The 22,229-nt window shown below is 37.6% G+C and overlaps 2 protein-coding genes across 2 annotated transcripts; both read right to left on the reverse strand.

Annotated features, from left to right (window-relative positions):
* Positions 1-8,427: 8,427 nt before the first annotated feature.
* On the reverse strand, positions 8,428-9,336 carry LOC139175893 (olfactory receptor 14I1-like). The gene has a single exon (XM_070767261.1). It carries the CDS (start codon positions 9,334-9,336, stop codon positions 8,428-8,430), a length of 909 nt encoding a protein of 302 aa, XP_070623362.1.
* Positions 9,337-16,746: 7,410 nt separating this feature from the next.
* Positions 16,747-17,655, reverse strand: LOC139154065 (olfactory receptor 14I1-like). The gene has a single exon (XM_070728496.1). The coding sequence runs from the start codon at positions 17,653-17,655 to the stop codon at positions 16,747-16,749; it is 909 nt and encodes a 302-aa protein (XP_070584597.1).
* Between the last annotated feature and the right edge of the window lie 4,574 nt (positions 17,656-22,229).

Below are 22,229 nucleotides of genomic sequence, written 5' to 3' on the forward strand. Positions count from 1 at the left end.
ATGACAATTATATAATGGAAATGAATCCTTAGTTAGGATCCAGAGATTATTATACTTATTAAGAAATAGACAATTAAAAGAAAAAAGAAAAAATCCTCATTTACTTAATTGTAAGTTATTGTTTGACAGCTATTATTCTTGTAATCCAGCAGTTACATACTGCAAATCTGGTAAAATTTAGACATGGCTTCCTCCTCAATGTTTGCTAACTACACCCATAGGGAACATGACCACAACAATGAGGACTTCTATACACAAAGGAATGCTTTTAGAATCACAAGATACACCAAGATTTGAGAGGAGGAAAACAAGCAAAAAAGGATTCTGAACCAAATGATGTAGTATTATATTGTTTAATAAAATACCAGTGTAGCAGAATACTTTTTATAACCATGTATACTTTTTAAAATGAGGTATACTTTTTAAAATATTGTACACTTTTTATAAACTTCAAACTTGCCAGGTTTAAGGCTTGTGGACTAAAACTCCCAGAAATCCTCCACCTGTCAGAAATGGGAATTGAAGTCCACAAGCCTTAAACTTGGCAAGTTTGAAGACACTTGCAATGGCGCAATCTGGTCAAGAGCTTCCGTCGCAGCGTTATTCCAGGCCACAGCAAGAGACTCTGCCAAACTGTGGATGAGTGCATCTGGTATAACCCCAAGTGCCCTTTAAAAGCCCTCTGGGTCCATCAGGCATCTGGGGCGGAACCGCCTAGACGATTCCGCCTCCCTGCGGGGAAGGACTGGAACCAGGAAGTCAAGCCGCAGTAAAAAATGGTCTGACCATGACAAAGGCAACATTTCTAAGCCCCTTAGTCTCAGACCATTACTCAATTGCTCAGAGAGGAATACCATGTCAGGTGCGTGTCCCACCTCATGACTCGGACCCTGTACTTCTTGAGTCAGGTCATGGTGCCCATGAACTCCTCTGCCAACCCAGAGATTTCATTGAGTGACGGTAGGTTAAAGTCCCCCAAGACAAGTCTGGGGAACCCCACCACCACCAGGAAGGAACTCAGAGAGTTATTGTTAATAGCGAGTTTTCTGAGCAGAGAAAGGTTACAAGCGGTGTGACACAAGGGTCTGTTCTGCATCCTTTTCTTTTTAATATGTTTGTGAGTGACATAGGGGAAGGTTTGGTAGGGAAGGTTTGCCTATTTGCCGATGACTCTGAAGTGTGCAATAGAGTTGATATTCCTGTAGGCATCTGTAATATGGTAAATGATTTAGCTTTACTAGATAAATGGTCAAAGCAATGGAAACTGCAGTTTAATGTTTCCAAATGTAAAATAATGCACTTGGGGAAAAGGAATCCTCAATCTGAGTATTGTATTGGCAGTTCTGTGTTAGCAAAAACTTCAAAAGAGAAGGATTTAGGGGTAGTGATTTCTGACAGTCTCAAAATGGGTGAGCAGTGTAGTTGGGCAGTAGGAAAAGCAAATAGGATGCTTGGCTGCATAACTAGAGATATAACAAACAGGAAGAGGGAGATTGTGATCCTACTATATAGAGTGCTGGTGAGACCACATTTGGAATACTGTGTTCAGTTCTGGTGACCTAACCTAGAAAAAGATATTTACAATATTGAACGGGTCCAAAGACAGGCTACAAGAATGGTGGAAGGTCTTAAGCATAAAACGTATCAGGAAAGACGTAATGAACTCAATCGGTATAGTCTGGAGGACAGAAGGAAAAGAGGGGGACATGATCAAAACATTTTAGGGTTAGATAAGGTTCAGGAGGGAAGTGTTTTTAATAGGAAAGTGAACACAAGAACAAGGGGACACAATCTGAATTTAGTTGGGGGAAAGATCAAAAGCAACATGAGAAAATATTATTTTTCTGAAAGAGTAGTAGATACTTGGAACAAATTTCTAGCAGATGTGGTTGGTAAATCTACAGTAACTGAATTTAAACATACCTGGGATAAACATATATCCATTGTAAGATAAAATACAAAAAATAGTATAAGGGCAGACTAGATGGATCATGAGGTCTTTTTCTGCCTTCAGTCTTCTATGTTTCTATGTTAATCAATCATAAATTGCATCAATGCCTTCAACTAATAAGTAATTGTCTGATTTTAAATATGAACGTCATATTAATTATTCCAGGGACAAGGTTGTTGATCTGGGATGCTGATTACCCTGTGCCTGGTGCCATGTTCCAAAGTGGCAGGATGAGAGTCCCAGGATGAGCTGCAGTGGCAGTAAAGTACGCCCCCCTCCCCTTCAGCCCTCCCCTGAATCCTTGCATAGCCATCTCATCCACCAGCATCCAATAGCAAAGCACTTTCTTTCTGCTGTCCAGAAATACAATGGATGCTTCCAAATGACATATTTTGGAGCCAGAGAGGTGAAGGAGGGAAATTATATGCCAACATTTTAAAGTATACGGGCAGGTCTACCACAGGATAGGGAGTATCATGGCAAGGACTCAGCAGCAGCATTCATTTCTGCAGATATACTTTGTTGGTGATGATGACAATGAGAGGGACATCTGTTGTGGAATCTTTCTAGGCATTAATCCACAACTGGTAAACCAACTGCAGCAGTTGCTGCATGAACATAAGTATATTCGGGAACTTAAGGCTGCTGTTGATTCAATTCCTTAGGGTCATAAGGACTTCCAAGTGGTGATTAACACTGAAAGGAAGCCTTCCGGAGAGCACTGAGGTTGTTTCAATGCCCCCACAACTACAGAAGTGGTTGTTCTCATTGTAGGCCAGGATTTTGAGATATAATTCTCCACAGCAGAGAAAACCGATTGTTATGAATCAGTGAGACATACCATGCCTATGATGTTCTCCAGTACCCGCTGATATGTAGAAGATGGCTTCTGTGCAAAACATGGCTATTACATCAGTATATTGTATCTCAGTGCAACCCAAACACCATTAATAGCTACATGATAATGGAACATGATTGTGAAGAATGGTACTTACTGATGTTCTACAAACTTCTCAATTAATTTCTGGTTAATATGTATGCCAAATGATTCATAGAAACCAAAAAAATAATCCCTGAGAAGTGAAGAGTATGTGCACCTGAAGGATGTCATGACAAGAACTGACAGCCATTTATCACAACTTGACAAGATCATTGTGTTGCCATCTTCTTTAACTGGAGGATCCCACTACATGCATGAGAGAATGCATGATCCAATGATGTATGTATGTCATTTCAGATGACCAGATCTGTTCATTACATTTACTTGCAATCTGAAAGGGCCAGAAATCATACAGATCTTGAAACATGGCCAAAAATCTCACAATAGACATGATATAGTAGCAAGGGCTTTTCATGTGAAACTATTTTCACATATGGTGGACTTGCCCACATATTAAAAACTTTTGGGATAAAATGCAAAGATGGTTAACAGATATGACTAAAGTGACAATTAATAAAAAGCCTGAGACATTTTTATTGGGAATTATAGATCAGAAATTAGAAAAAAAATCATTATTATTTAACTATACACATATTAATAGCAGCCAGAATTGCAATAGTGCAAAACTGGAAACAAGCTGAAATACCAGACAACTAATTAGTGATTAAGAAAATCATTATATACATAATTTTGACTATTTCAATTACATGCATTCTTGCATTAATGATTAAGATAAGGTGGTAGGAATGATAACAGATGTATATGTTCAGAGAAATTAATCACCAAAACCTTTTTTTACTGAGTGTATTTGACAAAACAAGGAAAAAGAATATGAGGGAGGTGTTTGACATAGTATTGTTTTTGTAAGTGTATTTATTGTTATCTGTATGTACCTGTCTGGTTTTTCTTATCTTTTTTTCTTTTGTGTTTTGTCTTTTTGTATGTTTATATTTTCTTGTAAATTTTAAATCTCAATAAAAATATTTTTTTTAAATAAAGTAAAACATATCATGTACCTCCCCACTAAAGATTTCTTTGGAAATACCAGATGTAACATGTACTCCATAGAATTGCAGAAATGTGGACACACACACACACACATTCATATTCATCTGTGTCTAGAAGAGAAGAGAAGACCAGAGTCCATTGACAAAGTTATAAATGCTGAGGTACCTGATCCTAACAGATCTAGCCCTCCATGACATTATCAAATTGACAGTGTTCCTCAACCCGTGTGAAACCCTCAACAGTAACTCACCCTGCTGGTAGATGGCACCTGCAACAATCAGTACTCCTGTCCCTTTCTGATGGAACTCAAACCAGAGAGCTCAGCTATCCTCAATATCACAGGTGGTCCCCAGCAGATGGTCACTGCCAACAGTACTGGACTTTGTTGAGTATTCATGAGCTAGAAGAGCTAGTGATAACAAGGTCACCCAATAAATAAGCATAGCAACTCAGTCATCCAATGGGAGTTAACTGCTACTGAATCTGTGCAGGAGAAACTGTAAGTTAAGGCTGGGTGTGGTTTCAGTCTGCATAAGGTCTCAGTTTGGTCTGTGTTCAATCTCGTTATGGTCCCTGCTCTGAACTTGCTATAATGAAGCTAATTCTCTGTAACTGAATGAAGAGAAATACTCTGTTAGTATTTCTAACAGAGTATTTCTGTTAGAAATACTTATTATTTCTAATAATAATTATAATTATGATTCCAAAGAAATTACTTAATTTAGCTAAAATCACATTGTGCGAGCTTTTGGATTATTTTTCAATTGAGAAAATCTCCAATAGACTTGATCTTGACAATTGCTGGGTGGTGCCATTCAACCCTATCCTGTCTTGCACCTTTTTGTCTCATATAAATGTTAAGTACTGCAATTTAGTTAAATCGATAAAATCGATAAAATACATCTGCAAGTATATTAACAAAGTATCTGACCAGGCAGTGTTTTACCATTGAGGATATGAATAAAGTGATGAGATATGTGGCAGGATGATACATCAGCAGCTCTGAGGCATTCTCTGCTTCCCTATTCACAAAACGTTTCCTCCTGTTATGCACCATACATCTTGAAAATGGCCAGACAGTTTATTTTACTAAGGATAATGTTGTTGAGAGGATGAATAACCCTCCAAAAACAACACTTCTGGCCTGGTCAATGCTTTCACAAATTCCAATTTACTACATATGGAAAGGCAACCAGTTCTCCAGGAGAAGAATGCGCAGAAATGAAATGAAATCTCATCCTGACAGGTGCCTGCATGCCCGCTGACCTTGGCAGTTAACATGCATGGCCACCTTCACTATGATTTGTGGGCAGAAGAGTTTTTAAATTGTTACTTGATATTGATCATGGCAAGCTTTTGAAAGAGGAGGAAAGAATAACTATTTCAAGTAACCTTTGTGATGTGACAGATCTGATTGGCTTGACTGACAGAATCCCCAACATTCATCAGGCTGGAGTGGATTGCAGTTCATGACTGAGGGAAAGAGCAATTCTAACTCCAACAAATGACGCAGCGAACAGCATAAACAACTTTGTACTGCAAAAGTAGTCCACTGAGCATATGAAGTATTAATCTGTGTATTCAGTAATAAAGATTGGGAATGCTTTATACAATATTTCTCTGTGGAGTTCTTGCACACTCTCAACCCACCAGGTTTATCTCATGTCTTCTACCTCAAGGTTGGTGGTACAATCATGCTGTTACACAACCTACGTCCTCCAAAACTCAATGGTACCAGGCTTCAGCTGAAAACTTTGTACAAACACATAATTAAAGCCACAATTTTCACAGGTGTCAATCAGGGAGAAACTGTTTTCATACCCCAAATTCCTCTGATCCCATCAGACTACCACTTTGTGTGACTTGAACAGAAAATTCTTTATTTTAAGTGCTTGTATTTTGGTCAATTTGAAAACTTCTTTCCCTTGGAAACTAGGTTGAACATTTCTGCACACAATGAAATGAAAATCGAAATAAAAAAATAATGCTTATTGGTTTATTTTGTTCATAAATGCCCCCTCTTTTTTGTCAATTTCTTTTTCAATTTATAAATAGTTTAGCCTGCAAAATGCGTACAATTTTACAAAATTTGGTGTGGGATTACTAGTTGGAACATTCCTGATCATAGGAAAAATATAAATGAACTGGAAAATAGGATGCTTATTGGGCTTTTAAAATCAGAAATAAGGCCTCCCCCCCCCCCCCACCAGGCTGCTTGCAACCATTTTCACTTTAAATTTTGTTTAACCTTCAAATCCGAAATATTTTTAATATCTTAGGCATTGATTTACTAAATTTAACATTGCTGATCATTATAAAAAAAAATTGGGGTGGGGGCTAACCTTTTTCTGGGCAATAAAACTCACGTTGACTCTGTTTCGGGTCGTGTATGACATGGACCAAAAATATTTTTTTAGGTACTTAAATTTTGTCTTTTTGAAAACTTTTTTCACTGGGAAACTAGTTTCAACATTGCTGAACAAAATGATATGAAAATTGAACAGAATAAATTGATGCTTATATTTTTAGGCCGCGGCACCCATTTTGTGAGCATTTGGCTTCAGTTTATATTTTTTTAGGCTACAAATCTCTAAGGAATTTTCCCCCCAAAAGTTTTGATATACTAAATTGAACATTCCTGATCATAATAAAAATAGAAATGAACTGAAAAAAATGATGCTTATTTGTTTATTTTGCTCACAAAAGGGCCACACACACCCCTCAGCCTTGTTGTGTGCCATTATTTTCACTTTTTATATAGAATTGGCTAGAACTATTGGGAATATCCTTTTGAAAAGCAAGCACATGATAGCCAGACAACGAATGTTATGAAAGAAATCCATTTTACTAAAAACAAGTATGTAATTTTAAAATTAACAGCATAATTTTTATATAAATTTAAATAATTGAAAACAGTGGGGGAGAAGACCTTTGTGCAAAATAAACCAATAAGCATCAATTGTTTTCAGTTCAATTTTCATATCATTATGTTCAGAAATGTTGAAGCTACCAATCCCACACCAAGTTTAGTAAAATAGAATGCATTTTGCAAGCAAAAGTATCCATAAATTGAAAAAAAATTCACAAAAACGGGGTGGGGGGCATGCATTTTATCAGCAAAATAAACCAATAAGCATTACGTTTTCATTTCAATTTTCATTTCAATGTGTGCAGAAATGTTCAAACTTGTTTTCAAGTGAAAAAAGCTTTCAAAAAGACCAAATATAAGTGCCTAAAATGATCAATTTGTGGTCCGGATCAAATAGACCCGGGAACATGTCATTAGGGAGTTTTATCAAACACTACAGCAGGGTTAAATCAGAATGACTAAAAAAAGAGGAAAATGGAGAATAAATGGTGTAGACCCAGAGGACAAAATTAGATTTTAGGAGGCAGCTTAATTGTATATATCTAGAATAAAGAGATATAAATATAGAAATGACATAAAATTATGATTTTAGAAGAGACATTGATAGTTTAAAGATGTATAGGAACATGTTATGAGTCTATAAAATGAATTAGCATTAGAATCACTTGGAAAGATGAAGAGGGAAAAAGAGGAAATAGAAAGGAAAGGGAAGAGAGACGGAGTGGAGGGAAGTAGGAAGGGGGAGAGAAGGAATAAGATGATAGAGGGGGGAGAGAGGGTAAAGTAATGAAGAAAAAGAGACTGATAAATAACAGCAAAAATAGGTACAAAATAGGATATCAATTTATTACTAATTTATTAAAAATGTATAATTATATTTCTTAATGATATATTTTAAGGTATATGCAGTGATGTATATATGGAAATTGTGAGAAAACATTTTTAAAATTACAAAAAATAATTAACAGTTATGCTACTTACAATGCATTCACAACATTTATTCTTACCAGCAGTGGGTTTCTCTTGGTTCAAACCGGTTCTTAGAACTGGTAGTGGCAGTGGTGGGAGGCTCCACCCATCCATCCAGGGCACTTCTTTACATGAACCAGTTGTGATTTAAACCCACCACTGATTCTTACAAATATTCTTCACATCTTCCCTGTTTGCAGTTGGAGCCTACTAAGGTCTACTAATGTGATCAATGCAGAATAACAAATCCTATTTTCTCATCCACAACTTCAAAGGGAAAAATATTTGTTATCATCTATGGCCCCAATAAATTTATATGGGACAAAACAACATTTCTCAGAGCATTCTGAGCATAATTTTAAGATGACTGTATTTAAGAACGAAAATGGGAGCAAAATTAAACAGAAAACCAAGTTTCTTATCTGAATATATAGTTTAATAAATATATTAATGTTAAAATGTGCCTGTTACATCTAATTTTTATTTTGCTAAAGTTTACTACGAATAATTGCATCCTTTCAACTATATCAGTTAAGTGTATGTATCTGTGTATAATTCTCTGAACTGTCTCTATGTATCCAAATAAGTCAATTCTATTTCGCAAGATATAAATAATAATAGTGATGTTAGTTTTTAGGTTAATAAAATTAATGGGATTTTTGTTCTGCGTTTTGATTTGTAATCCTTTGATTAAAAAAACTTCCACAAAGCAGCTTTGATATCCTTATTCTTCATACTATAGATTATAGGGTTCATCATTGGAGGGATCACAGAATAGATCACTGCAAGGACTTCATCCCAAATGTAAGAAGATCCCGAATTTGATATGAATTGGGAAAATAAACCTGTACCAAATAATAAGAAGACAACAAGGATATGGGGAATGCAAGTAGAGAAGGCCTTTTGTTTACTGGCCACTGAGGACATGCTCAATATAGTCTTAATGATTTTTATATAGGACATGATAATTAACATAAAAGAAACAACACCAAGCAAAGCACTAAAAATGAGAACCCAGATTTCACTAAATTTGGAATCAACGCAGGAAATCTTCATGAGATGTGGTACTTCACAGAAAAACTGATGGATAACTGTGGAACAGAAAGGCAATGAAAAAAGGGTTCCTGCATGGATAGCAGCATTAAGAAAGCCTACCATCCATGCACCCCCTGCCATCTGGAAGCAGGTTCCCCATTTCATCATAGACATATAATGTAAAGGATGACAGATAGCCACATATCTGTCATAGGCCATAGCAGTGAGAAGGAAAAGGTCTGTTGACAGGAAGAAAACAAAGAAAAACATTTGTGCAGCACATTCAGAATATGATATCTTTCTTATATTCATGAGGGCACTGACTATTGATCTGGGAATGGTGACAGTCGTGGATCCCAGATCAACAATTGCTAAATTGACCAGAAAGAAAAACATTGGGGTCTGAAGATGATTGTTCATTAGTACCAGGATGATGAGAAGAAGATTTCCTGTCAGCATAACCAGATACATCATGAGGAAGACCATAAAATGCAAAATCTGGAATTCCCATTGTTCAGAAAATCCCATAAGCAAGAAATCCAAGATGATAGTTCTGTTTGACATTGTTAAAATTTTAACTGACTGAGAAAATCATATCAATTTAACCAATCTTCCAACAAAATATGATCCTCTTTTACAAAACTGTACACTCCAACTAAATTATTTTCATTTTGATATGCTCACTATCATAACAGAGAAAGCTATATCACTTCAAGTTAGTTCTTCAGTAGTGATGTTCTTTAATAAGGAACCAATTCTGCAAGAGAAAAATATCATATAGTGCAATCGGTTATCATCTTATAATTGCAATTTTGTTTAAACCTGGAGTTATGTTACAAAATTGCTTTCTTGTAACACGCAGGGTCATTACAAACATAATTTGTTATAGTGCATTATAAAAGTTACAACTGTTCAACATAGCTCAGGATGAATTTAATGCCTATTTAGATTATTTATGTACAATGGAAGGGAAATGAGGTCTGTTATTATGGTATTTTAGTGAAGTTTTATTTTTAAAAAAATAAGGTATTCCTGTGATGATATGATCCCAGATATGCATCCATTATTTTATATTAATGTTAATATGATATCTCCTGTGTCATAAAAGGCCACATCTTGAACTGAAAGGAAGTTCTTCCTACCAATTTATTTTATGTAAGAAGAAATTTCAAAGAAGAAGAATATATATGGTTATGTTTTTCAAACATTAGGGGAGCATTTGCTTTTTTTTCATATCAGCAGGAAATATTGATTTTTTCAATCTTTAAAATTTTAGAGATACACATTTCTTCTGCTATTACAAAGATATTATCTGCAGCCATGAGTTATATTCAAGAATATGAATTTTCAAGAGAAAGTACAATATTTGTTGATTGGGACAAAACTGGCATTGTAGTTGATTCATTGAAAATGTTACATTTCTCCTTTCACACTTTATCCTATTTTTATCAAAACTATTAATAATACAACAACAAAACCCCTTTGTTGCAACTCATGAGAAGACAAGTTACCTGTTAAACCTTTATTGAATAATATTTATAAATTTTAAAATTTTAAAAACTTACCTTTTCCCCATTGATCCTTTTAAATTGATAATGAAAACAATCATACAAAGTCAATTTATGCCCCTTTTTTCTTTTGTTTGTTTATATTTCTTTCACAATCTCTTGGAAGTCTTTTTGTGGAAAATTTATAGTGCATATCAAGCTCAAACATAAGTGCATCATGCAGATTGATGGAGAAAAATCTACCAATGAACACCAATAAATATGACAATTATATAATGAAAATGAATCCTTAGTTAGGATCTAGAGATTATTACACTTATTAAGAAATAGACAATTTTAAAAAGAAAAGAAAAAATCCTCATTGACTTAATTTTAAGTTATTGTTCTACAGCTATTATTCTTGTAATCCAGCAGTTACATACTGCAAATCTGGTAAAATTCAGACATGGCTTCCTCCTTAATGTTTGCTAACTACACCCATAGGGAACATGGCCACACCATTGAGGACTTCTATACACAAAGGAATGCTTTTAGAATCACAAGATACACCTAGATTTTAGAGGAGGAAAACAAGGAAAAAAGTATTCTGAACCAAATGATGTAGTATTATATTGTTTAATAAAATACCAGTGTAGCAGAATACTTTTTATAACCATGTATACTTTTTTAAATGAGGTATACTTTTTAAAATCATGTACACTTTTTATAAACTTCAAACTTGAAAGCTTCAAGACTGGTGGACGTCAACTCCCAGAATTCCTCCACCAGTCAGAAATGGGAATTGAAGTCCAGAAGCCTTAAACTTGGCAAGTTTGAAGACACTTGCAATGGCGCAATCCGGACAAGAGCTTCTGTCGAAGCTTTATTCCAGGCCACAACAAGAGACTCTGCCTAACTGTGGATGAGTGCATCTGGTATAACCCCAAGTGCCCTTTAAAAGCCCTATGGGTCCATCAGGCTTCTGGGGCAGAACCACCTAGTCGATTCCACCTCCCTGAGGGGAATGATTGGAGCCAGGAAGTCAAGCCGCAGTAGAAAATGGTCTGACCATGACAAAGGCAACATTTCTAAGCCCCTTAGTCTCAGACCATTACTCAATTGCCAGAGAGGAATACCATGTCAGGTGCGTGTCCCACCTCATGACTCGGACCCTGTACTACTTGAGTCAGGTCATGGTGCCCATGAACCCCTGTGCCAGCCCAGAGATTTCACTGACCGATGATAGGTTAAAGTCCCCCAAGACAAAAAGTCTGGGGAACCCCACCACCTCCAGGAAGGACGTCTTCGTGACGTCAAAGCTCCGCCCATGGAAATCCCTATTGGGATTCCCCACCTCGTTTCCGGCCTCCAGATCGACCGAAAACCCAGCCGCTGATTGTAAAAACGGCGCTCTGCCGGGCGGCGGCACCTGGCTGTAACCTTCTGAAACAGCCGGGCGCTTCTCGGCAGCCTCCGGACTCCGAACCCGAACCTCCGGGTTCGACATTCGGAAGACCGCCAAGAAGCCCCCCGGCTGTTTTAAAAGGTGACAGCCAGATGGCGGCACCCAGCGGAGCGCCATTTTGCAATTTTTCCCCCTTTGCACGCATTAATCACTTTTACATTGTTTCCTATGGGAAACAATGTTTCGTCTTACGAACTTTTTGCCTTACAAACCTACTTCCGGAACCAATTAAGTTCGTAAGATGAGGTATTACTGTATTAGTGATAGGAAGAAGAAAAACTGCTGCATCACAAAGCTTAGTACCGCGAATAATACATGCATTGATGGGAATAAGGAGATCGCTGACCATTTCAATAGCTATTTCTGTTCAGTTTTCTCAAAAGACACCTTACAATATAATATTATAGATGGATATAGCATTGCTTCCATCTGTACGGATTCAGCTCAAGTGATCTTAGAAGCCGATGTCTTAGAAGAACTTGAATGATTAAAGATAAATAAGGTAATGGGCAATGTTCCCTCTAATTTTTTTTCGGGGTGGGCGGAAAAGTATAGTATCTGAGAGGCAGTCACCTTGGGACTGGGTGGCATAGAAGTATAAATAAATAAATAAATAAACAAATAAATAAATAAATATATAAATTAAAAAAAATCCCTTCTTTTTTATTAAAAGAAATTAATAATAAAACAAAACCAAACTCTATTACTATTAATAGTGGAGCAACGGGAGGCTCAAGCAGGCAGCCTCCGTGCTTTTCTTTCAGCGGACGAGGAGGAGAGGGGGCAGATCGGGCCAGCTAGGGGCAGCGCCGAGAGGTCAGGGGCATCAGGGGGCCGGAGGCATGGTGGGAAGGCAGGGGCGGCTTCGGCTCCCTTTCCTTCTACTGCCAGTGCCTCCCCGCCCCTGCCCCCCCCCACAGGCTGGCAGGGGGATGGGGAGTGCACACCTGTGGAAAAGGGTGTGCGGGGGTATATTTTGGGGTGCGCATGTGCTCACGTGCACAGCTTACGGGGAACGCTGGTAATGGGTACAGATGGCATCCACCCCAGAGTTCTTAAAGAACTCGGATTAGTCAATGCTACCCCCCTGACTGATTTGTTTAACCAATTCCTGTTAACAGGAGATGTTCCTGAGGATTGGAGAATGGCCAGTGTTTTGCCCATCCACAAGAAGGGCAGTAGAGAAGAATCTGGTAACTACAGGCCAGTTAGGTTGACCTCAGTTATAGTTAACGTGATGGAGACTCTACTCAAAAAGAGGATAAATCAGCACCTAAAAAACAATAACTTATTGGACCCACTTCAGCATGGCTTTACCGAAGGCAAATCATGTCAGATTAATCTCATTGATTTCTTTGACTATGTCACAAAGGTGTTGGATGAAGGTGGTGCCATGGATATTGCCTATCTGGACTTCAGAAAAGCCTTTGATATGGTTCCACATAAAGAGCTGGTAGATAAATTGGTGAAGATTGGACTTAATCCCTGGATAATTCAGTGGATTTGCAGCTGGCTGAAGCGTAGACATCAGAGAGTTATTGTTAACAGCGAGTTTTCTGAGCAAAGACAGGTTACCAGGGGTGTGCCACAAGGGTCTGTTCTGCGTCCTTTTCTTTTTAATATGTTTGTGAGTGACATAGGGGAAGGTTTGGTAGGGAAGGTTTGCCTATTTGCCGATGACTCTAAAGAGTGCAATAGGGTTGATATTCCTGGAGGCTTCTGTAATATGGTAAATGATTCAGCTTTACTAGATAAATAGTCAAAGCAATGGAAACTGCAGTTTAATGTTTCCAAATGTAAAATAATGCACTTGGGGAAAAGGAATCCTCAATCTGAGTATTGTATTGGCAGTTCTGTGTTAGCAAAATCTTCAGAAGAGAAGGATTTAGGGGCAGTGATTTCTGACAGTCTCAAAATGGGTGATCAGTGTGATCAGGCAGTAGGAAAAGCAAGTAGGATGCTTGGCTGCATAGCTAGAGGTATAACAAGCAGGAAGAGGGAGATTGTGATCCCGCTATATAGAGCGCTGGTGAGACCACATTTGGAATACTGTGTTCAGTTCTGGAGACCTCACCTACAAAAAGATATTGACAAAATTGAACGGGTCCAAAGACGGGCTACAAGAATGGTGGAAGGTCTTAAGCATAAAACGTATGAGGAAAGACGTAATGAACTCAATCTGTATAGTCTGGAGCAGGGGTCCCCAACCACCGGGCCGCGGACCAGTACCGGGCTGCGGAGCATGTTGCACCGGTCCGTGGAGTCAGCAGCTGCCGGCCCTCATGCCGCCACCCCCTCCCTCTAGCGCTTCGGCCCCCGCCGGGCAAGAGGCCTCGGGAGGCAGGTTCTGCCGGCCACAGGACGATGGATGGGACAGAGGGGCGGGAAGGACCGAGAGGCTCAAGCCTCTTTTGGCTTCTGCCGTGGGGCGCTTTTGCGTTTTTGGCTGGGGGGAGGCAGGAGGGCCAGCCTGACCCCCTCTCTTCAGTGCTTAGGTCCCGCTGGGCAAGAGGGCTTGGAAGGCAGGTTCTGCCGGCCACAGGGCAATGGCGGGAAAGAGGGGCGGGGAGGTCCAGCACCCCCATGCTTAATCCCGCCCCCAACCACACCCCTTTCCGCCCCCACCGGGCCATAGAAAAATTGTCTTGCTGAAACTGGTCCCTGGTGGAAAAAACGTTGGGGACCACTGGTCTGGAGGACAGAAGGAAAAGAGGGGGACATGATCAAAACATTTTAGGGTTAGAAAAGGTTCAGGAGGGAAGTGTTTTTAATAGAAAAGTGAACACAAGAACAAGGGGACACAATCTGAAGTTAGTTGGGGGAAAGATCAAAAGCAACATGAGAAAATATTATTTTACTGAAAGAATAGTAGATCCTTGGAACAAATTTCCAGCAGACATGGTTGGTAAATCTACAGTAACTGAATTTAAACATGCCTGGGATAAACATATATCCATCCTAAGATAAAATACAAAAAATAGTATAAGGGCAGACTAGATGGATCATGAGGTCTTTTTCCGCCATCAGTCTTCTATGTTTCTATGTTTCTATGTTAATCAATCATAAATTGCATCAATGCCTTCAACTAATAAGTAATTGTCTGATTTTAAATATGAACCTCATATTGATTTCTCCAGGGACAAGGTTGTCGATCTGGGACCCTGATTAACCTGTGCCTGGTGCCATGTTCCAAAGTGGCAGGATGAGAGACCCATGATGAGCTGCAGTGGCAGTAAAGTACGCCTCCCTCCCCTTCAGCCCCCCCCCCTGAATCCTTGCATAGCCATCACATCCACCAGCATCCAATAGCAAAGCACTTTCTTTCTGCTGTCCAGAAATACAATGGATGCTTCCAAATGACATATTTTGGAGCCAGAGAGGTGAAGGAGGGAAATCATGTGCCAACATTCAAAGTATAGGGGCAGAAATGTTGAAGCTACCAATCCCACACCAAGTTTAGTAAAATAGAATGCATTTTGCAAGCAAAGGTATCCATAAATTGAAAAAAAATTCACAAAAACGGGGGGGGCGTGCATTTTATCAGCAAAATAAACCAATAAGCATTACATTTTCATTTCAATTTTCATTTCAATGTGTGCAGAAATGTTCAAACTTGTTTCCAAGTGAAAAAAGCTTTCAAAAAGACCAAATATAAGTACCTAAAATGATCAATTTGCGGTCCGGCTCAAATAGACCCGGGAACATGTCATTAGGGAGTTTTATCAAACACTACAGCAGGGTTAAATCAGAATGACTAAAAAAAAGAGGAAAATGGAGAATAAATGGTGTAGACCCAGAGGACAAAATTAGATTTTAGGAGGCAGCTTAATTGTATATATCTAGAATAAAGAGATATAAATATAGAAATGACATAAAATTATGATTTTAGAAGAGACATTGATAGTTTAAAGATGTATAGGAACATGTTATGAGTCTATAAAATGAATTAGCATTAGAATCACTTGGAAAGATGAAGAGGGAAAAAGAGGAAATAGAAAGGAAAGGGAAGAGAGATGGAATGGAGGGAAGTAGGAAGGGGGAGAGAAGGAATAATATGGTAGAGGGGAGAAAGAGGGTAAAGTAATGAAGAAAAAGAGACTGATAAATAACAGCAAAAATAGGTACAAAATATGATATCAATTTATTACTAATTGATTAAAAATGTATAATTATACTTCTTAATGATATATTTTAAGGTATATTGATGTATATATGGAAATTGTGAGAAAACATTTTTAAAATTACAAAAAATAATTAACAGTTATGCTACTTACAATGCATTCACAACATTTATTCTTACCAGCAGTGGGTTTCTCTTGGTTCAAACCGGTTCTTAGAACTGGTAGTGGCAGTGGTGGGAGGCTCCACCCATTCATCCAGGGCAGTTCTTTACATGAACCAGTTGTGATTTAAACACACCACTGATTCTTACAAATATTCTTCACATCTTCCCTGTTCGCAGTTGGAGCCTACTAAGGTCTACTAATGTGATAAATGCAGAATAACAAATCCTATTTTCTCATCCGCAATTTCACAAGGAAAAATATTTGTTATCCTCTCTGGCCCCAATAAATTTATATGGGACAAAACTACATTTCTCAGAGCATTCTGAGCATAATTTTAAGATGACTGTATTTAAGAACAAAAATGGGAGCAAAATATAGATTTTAAACCAAATATTTCAGCAAAAGAAAACTTAAGAATATTTTCCATTGATTAAACAGAAAAGCAAGTTTCTTATCTGAATATATACTGTGTAATGAATATATTAATGTTAAAATGTGGCTGTTACATCTAATTTTTATTTTGCTAAAGTTTACTACAAATAATTGCAGCCTTTCAACCATTTCAGTTAAGTGAATGTATCTGTGTATAATTCTCTGAACTGTCTCTATGCATTCAAATAAGTAAATTGCAGTTCGCAAGATATAAATAATAATAGTGATATTAGTTTTTAGGTTAATAAAATTAATTGGATTTTTGAATTAAGCAGGTTCTGTGTTTTGATTTGTAATCCTTTGATTAAAAAAACTTCCATAAAGCAGCTTTGATATCCTTATTCTTCATACTATAGATTATAGGGTTCATCGTTGGAGGGATCACAGAATAGATCACTGCAAGGACTTCATTCCAAATGTAAGAAGATCCAGAATATGATATGAAATAGGAAAATGAACCTGTACCACATAATAAGAAGACAACAAGGAGATGGGGAATGCAAGTAGAGAAGGCCTTTTGTCTACTGGCCACTGAGGACATGCTCAATATAGTCTTAAAGATTTTTATATAGGACATGATAATTAACATAAAAGAAACACCACCAAGCAAAGTACTAAAAATGAGAGCCCAGATTTCACTAAATTTGGAATCGACGCAGGAAATCTTTATGAGGTGTGGGATTTCACAGAAAAACTGATGGATAACTGTGGAACAGAAAGGCAATGAAAAAAGGGTTCCTGCATGGATAGCAGCATTAAGAAAGCCTACCATCCATGCACCCCCTGCCATCTGGAAGCAGGTTCCCCATTTCATCATAGACATATAATGTAAAGGATGACAGATAGCCACATATCTGTCATAGGCCATAGCAGTGAGAAGGAAAAGGTCTGATGACAGGAAGAAAACAAAGAAAAACATTTGTGCAGCACATTCAGAATATGATATCTTTCTTATATTCATGAGGGCGCTGGCTATTGATCTGGGAATGGTGACAGTCATGGATCCCAGATCAACAATGGCTAAATTGACCAGAAAGAAATACATTGGTGTCTGAAGATGGTTGTTCATTAGTACCAGGACGATGAGAATAAGATTTCCTATCAGCATAACCAGATACATCATGAGGAAGACCATAAAATGCAAAATCTGAAACTCCCATTGTTCAGAAAATCCCATAAGCAAAAAATCCAAGATGATAGTGCTGTTTGACATTGTTAAAATTTTAACTGACTGAGAAAATCATATCAATTAACCAATAAAATTGTACACTCCAACTAACTTATTTTCATTTTGATATGCTCACTATCATAACAGAGAAAGCTATATCACTTCAAGTTAGTTCTTCAGTAGTGATGTCCTTTAATAAGTGACCAATTCTGCAAGAGAAAAATATCATATAGTGCAATCGGTTATCATCTTATAATTGCAATTTTGTTTAAACCTGGAGTTACGATACAAAATTGCTTTCTTGTAACACGCAGGGTCATTACAAACATAATTTGTTATAGTGCATTATAAAAGTTACAACTGTTCAACATAGCTCAGGATGAATTTAATGCCTTTTTAGATTATTTATGTACAATGGAAGGGAAATGAGGTCTGTTATTATGGCATTTTAGTGAAGTTTTATTTTTTTAAAAACAAGATATTCTTGTGATGATATGATCCCAGATATGCATCCATTATTTTATATTAATGATAATATGGTCTCACCTGTGTCATAAAAGGCAACATCTTGAACTGAAAAGAAAGTTCTTCATACCAATTTTTATTTTATTTAAGAAGAAATTTCAAAGAAGAAGAATGTATGTGGCTATGTTTTTCAAACATTAGGGGAGCATTTGATTTTTTTTTCATATCAATTTTAGAGATACACCTTTCCTCTGCTATTACAAAGATATCTACAGCCATGGGTTATATTCAAGAATGTGAATTGTCAAGAGAAAGTTCAATATTTGTTGATTTGGACAAAACTGGCATTGTAGTTGTTTCACACTTTCTCCTATTTTTATCAAAACTATTAATACAGCAACAACAAAACCCTTTTGTTGAAACTCATGAGAAGACAATTTTCCTGTTAAACCTTTATTGAATAATATTTATAAATTTTAAAATTTTAAAAACTTACCTTTTCCCCTTGATCCTTTTAAATTGATAATGAAAACAATCATATAAAGTCAATCTATGCCCCGTTTTTCTTTTGTTTGTTTATATTTCTTTCACAATCTCTTGGAAGTCTTTTTGTGGAAAATTTATAGTGCATCTCTAGCTCAAACATAAGTGCATGATGCAGATTGATGGAGAAAAATCTACCAATGAACACCAATAAATATGACAATTATATCATGGAAATGAATCCGTAGTTAGGATCTAGAGATTATTACACTTATTAAGAAATAGACAATTTTAAAAAGAAAAGAAAAAATCCTCATTGACTTAATTTTAAGTTATTGTTCTACAGCTATTATTCTTGTAATCCAGCAGTTACATACTGCAAATCTGGTAAAAATTCAGACATGGCTTCCTCCTTAATGTTTGCTAACTACACCCATAGGGAACATGGCCACAACATTGAGGACTTCTATACACAAAGGAATGCTTTTAGAATCACAAGATACACCTAGATTTTAGAGGAGGAAAACAAGGAAAAAAGTATTCTGAACCAAATGATGTAGTATTATATTGTTTAATAAAATACCAGTGTAGCAGAATACTTTTTATAACCATGTATACTTTTAAACCATGTATTCCTTATTGGGATTCCCCACCTCCTTTCCAGCCTCCAGTTCGGCCGAAAACCCCACCACCGATTGCAAAAACTGCACTCCACCGGGCGGCGGCGCCTGGCTGTAACCTTTTGAAAGAGCCGGGTGCTTCTCAGCAGCCTCCGGAACCCGGACCCGCCATTTTGCTATTTTTTCCCCTTTGCATGCATTAATCACTTTTACTTTGTTTCCTATGGGAAACAATGTTTCATCTTACGAACCTTTCGCCTTACGAACCTACTTTCGGAACCAATTAAGTTCGTAAGACAAGGTATTACTGTATCAGTGATAGGAAGAAGAAAAACTGCTGCATCACGAAGCTTAGTACCGGGAATAATACATGCATTGATGGGAATAAGGAGATCACTGACCATTTCAATAGCTATTTCTGTTCAGTTTTCTCAAAAGACACCTTACAATATATAATATTATAGATGGATATAGCATTGCTTCCATCTGTACGGATTCAGCTCAAGTGATCTTAGAAGCCGATGTCTTAGAAGAACTTGAACGATTAAAGATAAATAAGGTAATGGGTCCAGATGGCATCCACCCCAGAGTTCTTAAAGAACTCGGATTAGTCAATGCTACCCCCCTGACTGATTTGTTTAACCAATTCCTGTTAACAGGAGATGTTCCTGGGAATTGGAGAATGGCTGGTGTTTTGCATATCCACAGGAAGGGCAGTAGAGAAGAAGCTGGTAACTACAGGCCAGTTAGGTTGACCTCAGTTATAGTTAACATGATGGAGATTCTACTCAAAAAGTGGATAAATCAGCACCTAAAAAACAATAACTTATTGGACCCAAATCAGCATGGCTTTACTGAAGGCAAATCATGTCAGACTAATCTCATTGATTTCTTTGACTATGTCACAAAGGTGTTGGATGAAGGTGTTGGATGAAGGATGAAGGTGTTGGATGAAGCCTTTGATACGGTTCCACATAAAGAGCTGATAGATAAATTAGTGAAGATTGGACTTAATCCCTGGATAATTCAGTGGATTTGCAGCTGGCTGAAGCATAGACATCAGAGAGTTATTGTTAACAGCGGGTTTTCTGAGCAAAGACAGGTATCAAGCGGTGTGCCACAAGGGCCTGTTCTGCATCCTATTCTTTTTAAGATGTTTGTGAGTGACATAGGGGAAGGTTTGGTAGGGAAGGTTTGCCTATTTGCCGATGACTCTAAAGTGTGCAATAGGGTTGATATTCCTGGAGGCGTCTGTAATATGGTAAATGATTTACCTTTACTAGATAAATGGTCAAAGCAATGGAAACTGCAGTTTAATGTTTCCAAATGTAAAATAATGCACTTGGGGAAAAGGAATCCTCAATCTGAGTATTTTATTGGCAGTTCTGTGTTAGCAAAAACTTCAGAAGAGAAGGATTTACGGGCAGTGATTTCTGACAGTCTCAAAATGGGTGATCAGTGTGGTTAGGCAGTAGGAAAAGCAAGTAGGATGCTTGGATGCATAGCTAGAGGTATAACAAGCAGGAAGAGGGAGATTGTGATCCCGCTATATAGAGCGCTGGTGAGACCACATTTGGAATACTGTGTTCAGTTCTGGAGACCTAACCTACAAAAAGATATTGACAATATTGAATGGGCTACAAGAATGGTGGAAGGTCTTAAGCATAAAACGTATCAGGAAAGACGTAATGAACTCAATCTGTATAGTCTGGAGGACAGAAGGAAAAGGGGGGACATGATCAAAACTTTTAAATATGTCAAAGGGTTAAATAAGGTTCAAGAGGGAAGTGTTTTTAATAGGAAACTGAACACAAGAACAAGGCAACACAATCTGAAGTTAGTTGGGGGAAAGATCAAAAGCAACATGAGAAAATATTATTTTACTAAAAGAGTAGTAGATCCTTGGAACAAATTTCCAGCAGACGTGGTTGGTAAATCTATAGTAACTGAATTTAAACATGCCTGGGATAAACATATATCCATCCTAAAATAAAATACAAAAAATAGTATAAGGGCAGACTAGATGGATCATGAGGTCTTTTTCTGCCATCAGTCTTCTATGTTTCTATGTTAATCAATCATAAATTGCATTAATGCCTTCAACTAATAAGTAATTGTCTGATTTTAAATATGAACCTCATATTAATTACTCCAGGGACAAGGTTGTTGATCTGGGACCCTGATTAACCTGTGCCTGGTGCCATGTTCCAAAGTGGCAGGATGAGAGTCCCAGGATGAGCTGCAGTGGCAGTAAAGTACGCCTCCCTCCTTTTCAGCCCTCCCCTGAATCCTTGCATAGCCATCTCATCCACCAGCATCCAATAGCAAAGCACTTTCTTTCTGCTGTCCAGAAATGCAATGGATGCTTTCAAATGACATATTTTGGAGCCAGAGAGGTGAAGGATTGAAATTATATGCCAACATTCAAAATATAGGGGCAGGTCTACCACAGGATAGGGAGTATCATGGCAGGGACTTAGCAGCAGCATTCATTTCTGCAGATATACTTCGTTGGTGATGATGACAATGAGAGGGACATCTGTTGTGGAATCTTTCTAGGTATTAATCCACAACTGGTAAACCAACTGCAGAAGTTGCTGCATGAACATAAGTATATTCGGGAACTTAAGGCTGCTGTTGATTCAATTCCTAAGTGTCATAAGGACTTCCAAGTGATGATTAACACTGAAAGGAAGCCTTCTGGAGAGCACTGAGGTTGTTTCAATGCCCCCACGACTACAGAAGTGGTTGTTCTCATTGTAGGCCAGGATTTTGAGATATTATTCTCCACAGCAGAGAAAACCGATTGTTATGAATCAGTGAGACATACCATGCCTATGATGTTCTCCAGTACCCGCTGAATGTTGAAGATGGCTTCTGTGCACAAGATGGCTATTACATCAGTATATTGTATCTCAGTGCAACCCAAACACCATTTATAGCTACATGATAATGGAACATGATTGTGAAGAATGGTACTTACTGATGTTCTACAACCTTCTGAATTAATTTCTGGTTAATACGTATGCCAAATGATTCATAGAAACCAAA

The sequence above is a fragment of the Erythrolamprus reginae genome, chromosome Z (assembly GCF_031021105.1).
Source record: "Erythrolamprus reginae isolate rEryReg1 chromosome Z, rEryReg1.hap1, whole genome shotgun sequence".
Lineage (NCBI taxonomy): Eukaryota > Metazoa > Chordata > Lepidosauria > Squamata > Dipsadidae > Erythrolamprus > Erythrolamprus reginae.

Bases quoted from the DNA above. Each gene is read 5' to 3' on its own strand.
- LOC139175893 (XM_070767261.1), bottom strand. From the start codon at position 9,336: ATGTCAAACAGAACTATCATCTTGGATTTCTTGCTTATGGGATTTTCT.
- LOC139154065 (XM_070728496.1), bottom strand. From the start codon at position 17,655: ATGTCAAACAGCACTATCATCTTGGATTTTTTGCTTATGGGATTTTCT.